The 5,333-nt window shown below is 43.8% G+C and overlaps 1 protein-coding gene across 1 annotated transcript; it reads left to right on the top strand.

Annotated features, from left to right (window-relative positions):
* Nucleotides 1–2,421: 2,421 nt before the first annotated feature.
* On the top strand, nucleotides 2,422–4,641 carry LOC117271694 (E3 ubiquitin/ISG15 ligase TRIM25-like). Its single transcript, XM_078172959.1, has one exon. It carries the CDS (start codon nucleotides 2,626–2,628, stop codon nucleotides 3,349–3,351), a length of 726 nt encoding a protein of 241 aa, XP_078029085.1. The 5' UTR covers nucleotides 2,422–2,625; the 3' UTR covers nucleotides 3,352–4,641.
* Nucleotides 4,642–5,333: the final 692 nt, after the last annotated feature.

The following is a 5,333-nucleotide window of genomic DNA, read 5'->3' as shown; positions in this document are numbered from 1 at the left end:
TCTGCAACAGAACAGTACAATCTCCTCTTACAGACCCCCAGCTGACACGATTAGTATTTGTTCTTCTTTTGATGTAGGCTGGAAGTGGCAGTGGAGCAAAGTCACAGGTGACTTCACCAGGCACAATATTGCATATTTTATTAGGTCATCCCAACTTCAAATCTGACATTATTTTGCAATCAGGCAGTGATGGAAGTGGTTTTTTAATCTGCATTGGTGGTTTTAGTGCACTATGGTTGGCCCTGTTACCAGCTTGTTTAACAGTTCAGTTTGTTGTTTGCACCAGTAACAAAAACCATGGAAGCCTGATACATTAATGGACAATAAGGCATTGTGGTTTTTAGAATTTTACTTTTTATGTTCCCGTATTCCACAGTATCTGAACATGGCAACTTTAAGGTTAGGAAAAGAAAATTCTTTTCATAGACATTTTGTCCTTGTCATGTGTTTGACTCTTTGTCGTTACAAAGGTCTTTATACAGTACAGGCCAAAAGTTTGGACACACCTTCTCATTCAATGCGTTTTCTTTATTTTCATGACTATTTACATTGTAGATTCTCACTGAAGGCATCAAAACTATGAATGAACACATGTGGAGTTATGTACTTAACAAAAAAAGGTGAAATAACTGAAAACATGTTTTATATTCTAGTTTCTTCAAAATAGCCACCCTTTGCTCTGATTACTGCTTTGCACACTCTTGGCATTCTCTCCATGAGCTTCAAGAGGTAGTCACCTGAAATGGTTTCCATTCACAGGTGTGCCTTATCAGGGTTAATTAGTGGAATTTCTTGCTTTATCAATGGGGTTGGGACCATCAGTTGTGTTGTGCAGAAGTCAGGTTAATACACAGCCGACAGCCCTATTGGACAACTGTTAAAATTCATATTATGGCAAGAACCAATCAGCTAACTAAAGAAAAACGAGTGGCCATCATTACTTTAAGAAATGAAGGTCAGTCAGTCCGGAAAATTGCAAAAACTTTAAATGTGTCCCCAAGTGGAGTCGCAAAAACCATCAAGCGCTACAACGAAACTGGCACACATGAGGACCGACCCAGGAAAGGAAGACCAAGAGTCACCTCTGCTTCTGAGGATAAGTTCATCCGAGTCACCAGCCTCAGAAATCGCAAGTTAACAGCAGCTCAGATCAGAGACCAGATGAATGCCACACAGAGTTCTAGCAGCAGACCCATCTCTAGAACAACTGTTAAGAGGAGACTGCGCCAATCAGGCCTTCATGGTCAAATAGCTGCTAGGAAACCACTGCTAAGGAGAGGCAACAAGCAGAAGAGATTTGTTTGGGCCAAGAAACACAAGGAATGGACATTAGACCAGTGGAAATCTGTGCTTTGGTCTGATGAGTCCAAATTTGAGATCTTTGGTTCCAACCGCCGTGTCTTTGTGAGACGCAGAAAAGGTGAACGGATGGATTCCACATGCCTGGTTCCCACTGTGAAGCATGGAGGAGGAGGTGTGATGGTGTGGGGGTGTTTTGCTGGTGACACTGTTGGGGATTTATTCAAAATTGAAGACACACTGAACCAGCATGGCTACCACAGCATCCTGCAGCGACATGCCATCCCATCCGATTTGCGTTTAGTTGGACGATCATTTATTTTTCAACAGGACAATGACCCCAAACACACCTCCAGGCTGTGTAAGGGCTATTTGACCAAGAAGGAGAGTGATGGAGTGCTGCGGCAGATGACCTGGCCTCCACAGTCACCGGACCTGAACCCAATCGAGATGGTTTGGGGTGAGCTGGACCGCAGAGTGAAGGCAAAGGGGCCAACAAGTGCTAAACACCTCTGAGAACTCCTTCAAGACTGTTGGAAAACCATTTCAGGTGACTACCTCTTGAAGCTCATGGAGAGAATGCCAAGAGTGTGCAAAGCAGTAATCAGAGCAAAGGGTGGCTATTTTGAAGAAACTAGAATATAAAACATGTTTTCAGTTATTTCACCTTTTTTTGTTAAGTACATAACTCCACATGTGTTCATTCATAGTTTTGATGCCTTCAGTGAGAATCTACAATGTAAATAGTCATGAAAATAAAGAAAACGCATTGAATGAGAAGGTGTGTCCAAACTTTTGACCTGTACTGTATATGTAGCCCTTTGAAAAACAGACAGTGTATGTATTTATGTGAAGAAGCTGCCCTCTCAGTGAGAATGTAAAAAAACTCCTCTGATAATGAGACTGGTTTTACAATGTCGGCTTCAGCTGTGAGCTAATTCAATTAACTCCCATATATACATATAGATATTATACATATCGACATTTAGGTTTATTTTTGTTGAAATCCTCACTGCAGGAAGTAACACATGGTGAAACTTGCACTGCCCCTTTAAGAGAAAACTGTCCTCCTGTTTGAATGCAGACAGCCTGATAACCCCTCCTCCCTCTTCTCCCGCTTTCAAACAGCACCCTGTTCCCTCCTCCATCACAAATGTGCAACTGCGCAGATGGGTGTAAACAACATGTGATAGGACAGAAGCTGACGAGCGCTATTCATGAAGATTAGCAAATGAACAGGAACAAAAGGGACAGACTTCTGTTATAAGTCAGACCACAGATCTGTTTCTGTGCAGAGAAACTCAGGCAGTTGCTGCAAGAGGTGAAATGGCGCAGAAAGGAGTTCAGCTGGACAGAGAAACCTTCTCTTGTTCCATCTGTCTGGATCTACTGAAGGATCCGGTGGCTACTCCCTGTGGACACAGCTACTGCATGAACTGTATTAAAACCCACTGGGATGAAGAGGACAAGAAGAAAGTCCACAGCTGCCCTCAGTGCAGGCAGACCTTCACACCGAGGCCTGTCCTGCTGAAAAACACCATGTTAGCAGTTTTAGTGGAGGAACTGAAGAAGACTGGACTCCAAGCTGCTCCTGCTGATCACTGCTATGCTGGACCTGAAGATGTGGCCTGTGATGTCTGCACTGGGAGGAAACTGAAAGCTCTCAAGTCCTGTCTGGTGTGTGTCGTCTCTTATTGTGAGCAGAACGTTCAGCCTCATTATGATGTAGCTCAGTTAAAGAAACACAAGCTGGTGGACCCCTCCAACAAGCTCCAGGAGAACATCTGCTCTTGTGATGAGGTGACGAAGATGTTATGCCTAGACCACAACACTGTCGCAGCTGCAGCACAGAGGACTGAGAGGCAGAGAGAGCTGGAGGTGAGTCGACAAAACATCCAGCAGAGAATCCAGGACAGAGAGAAAGATGTGAAGCTGCTTCAACAGGAGGTGGAGGCTATCAATCGCTCTGCTAATACAGCAGTGGAGGACAGTGAGGAGATCTTCGCTGAGCTGATCCGTCTGATGGAGAAAAGATGCTCTGATGTGAAGTAGCAGGTCAGATCCCAGCAGGAAACTGAAGTGAGTGGAGTCAAAGAGCTTCAGGAGAAGCTGGAGCAGGAGATCACTGAGCTGAAGAGGAAAGACGCTGAGCTGATGAAGCTCTCACACACAGAGGATCACACCCAGTTTCTACACAGCTACTCCTCACTGTCACCACTCAGTGAATCTACAGACCTTTCCAGCATTGTTATTTGTCCTCGGCGGTACTTCGAGGATGTGACAGAGGTTGTGTCAGGTTTAGCAGAAAAACTAGAAGACTATGAGTGTGAGGGATGGACAATCATCTCACAGACAGTGACTGATGTGGATGTTCTCCTGTCACAACCGGAGCCCAAGACCAGAGCTGGATTCTTAAAATATTCATGTGACATCATAATGGATCCAAACACAGCAAACGGAAAGTTGATATTATCCGAGGGGGACAGAAAAGCAACAGTAGGGGGAATATTTCAGCATTATTCTAATAACGCAGTCAGATTCTATCCATGGTTTCAGGTCCTGAGTAAAGAGTGTCTTCCCAGACGTTGTTACTGGGAGGTGGAGTGGAGAGGGAGGGGAGTTTGGATTGCAGTTGCATACAAGAATATCGGCAGACGGAGGGTTGTGGAAGAATGTGGATTTGGACTCAATGACAAATCTTGGGCATTGCATTTTAACCACAGCCAGGGTGGTTTTTCAAGGTTTTGGCACAAAAATGTCAGCACTCCTGTCTCAGGTCCTCAGTCCTCCAGAGTAGGAGTGTACCTGGATCACAGTGCAGGTATTCTGTCCTTCTACAGCGTCTCTGAAACCATGACTCTCCTCCACAGAGTCCAGACCATATTCACTCAGCCTCTCTACGCTGGACTTTGGCTTCAACCATATGATTCTGTAGGAGACACTGCTGAGTTCTGTACACCCAGCAGTTTCTCAGCGGACATCACCTGTTAATAAACATGGGTGGTACTTTAAAATCTTCTCATTAGTTGGTCTGCAAATGTTCTGAGTTTCTTTAGGTGGCGCTCCTTCCTGAGTCTGTTTAACCATGGAGGCTGTCACTGCTCATGATGATGTTTGTTTACCTCAACTGATATTTCTCTGCGCAGAACTGTGAACTTTTCTGTGCTCCACATGTTTGGTGAATATTCAATATTTGCTGTATTCTGCTCAAACACTGATTCTGTGGATTGAAATGCATCTGTATGTGAAAATCACTCAACAACAGTCATTTTGCAGACTTTACAGATGGCGTGTGAGAAACAAAATGAAGGTTTACATGATGAATAAACAAACATAAACAAAGTATTTCTTCTTGTCTTCATTCCAGGGTATCAAACAAAGCTGATGGAGAAAATGTGACATTGATATGAGAGTATAAGTGAGACAGTTTTCCTCCTGAAACACTACAAAGTACAGTGTTCATGTTCAGAGCAGAGGTGCATTTATTAGTCAGGAACAGCTGTCACCAGGCGGTAATGATGATGTGGCAAAATACTTTGATATTACAGACTGTGCTTGTTGTTTTTGCATTTTAATTTTAGAACAATCATTCATTCTTTTATATGTACATTTTTTTATCCTTATTTTTTATGATAATAATAACAACGATATAGGATGATGGTGGAGTACATGACGCCGGCTGGTACATGACATATCTCCAGTGAGGTGCTCAAAATGTCTGTGAACACCAGAGACAGCAGAGTACCACAGTGCTTCAGGGTGGAGGGGGAGACTGTTGGTCCGACTGAGATTCTGTCTCTTGAAGAGCCTGTTAACGATGAGGAGGATTGTCCCATTGTCGGCCCATTGCAGTCCCCTTGTCTTTTGTAACGACAGTGGAACTTATTCAGGTGGCTGTCCAGGTGCAAGTTGTTGGTGGAGTGAGAGGCTTTAGTTGTGCAGCTAATAATCTATCTGAGAGCCTTTCAGACAGGAGCAGAGGCTGTTGGAGTTTGTGAGTACAGTCGTTAGAGTTTGTATTTAAATATTTGAAC

This window comes from Epinephelus lanceolatus, chromosome 12 (genome assembly GCF_041903045.1).
Source record: "Epinephelus lanceolatus isolate andai-2023 chromosome 12, ASM4190304v1, whole genome shotgun sequence".
Lineage (NCBI taxonomy): Eukaryota > Metazoa > Chordata > Actinopteri > Perciformes > Serranidae > Epinephelus > Epinephelus lanceolatus.
Note: the sequence above shows the minus strand (reverse complement) of the source record. Positions and strands in the feature narration are given on the sequence as shown.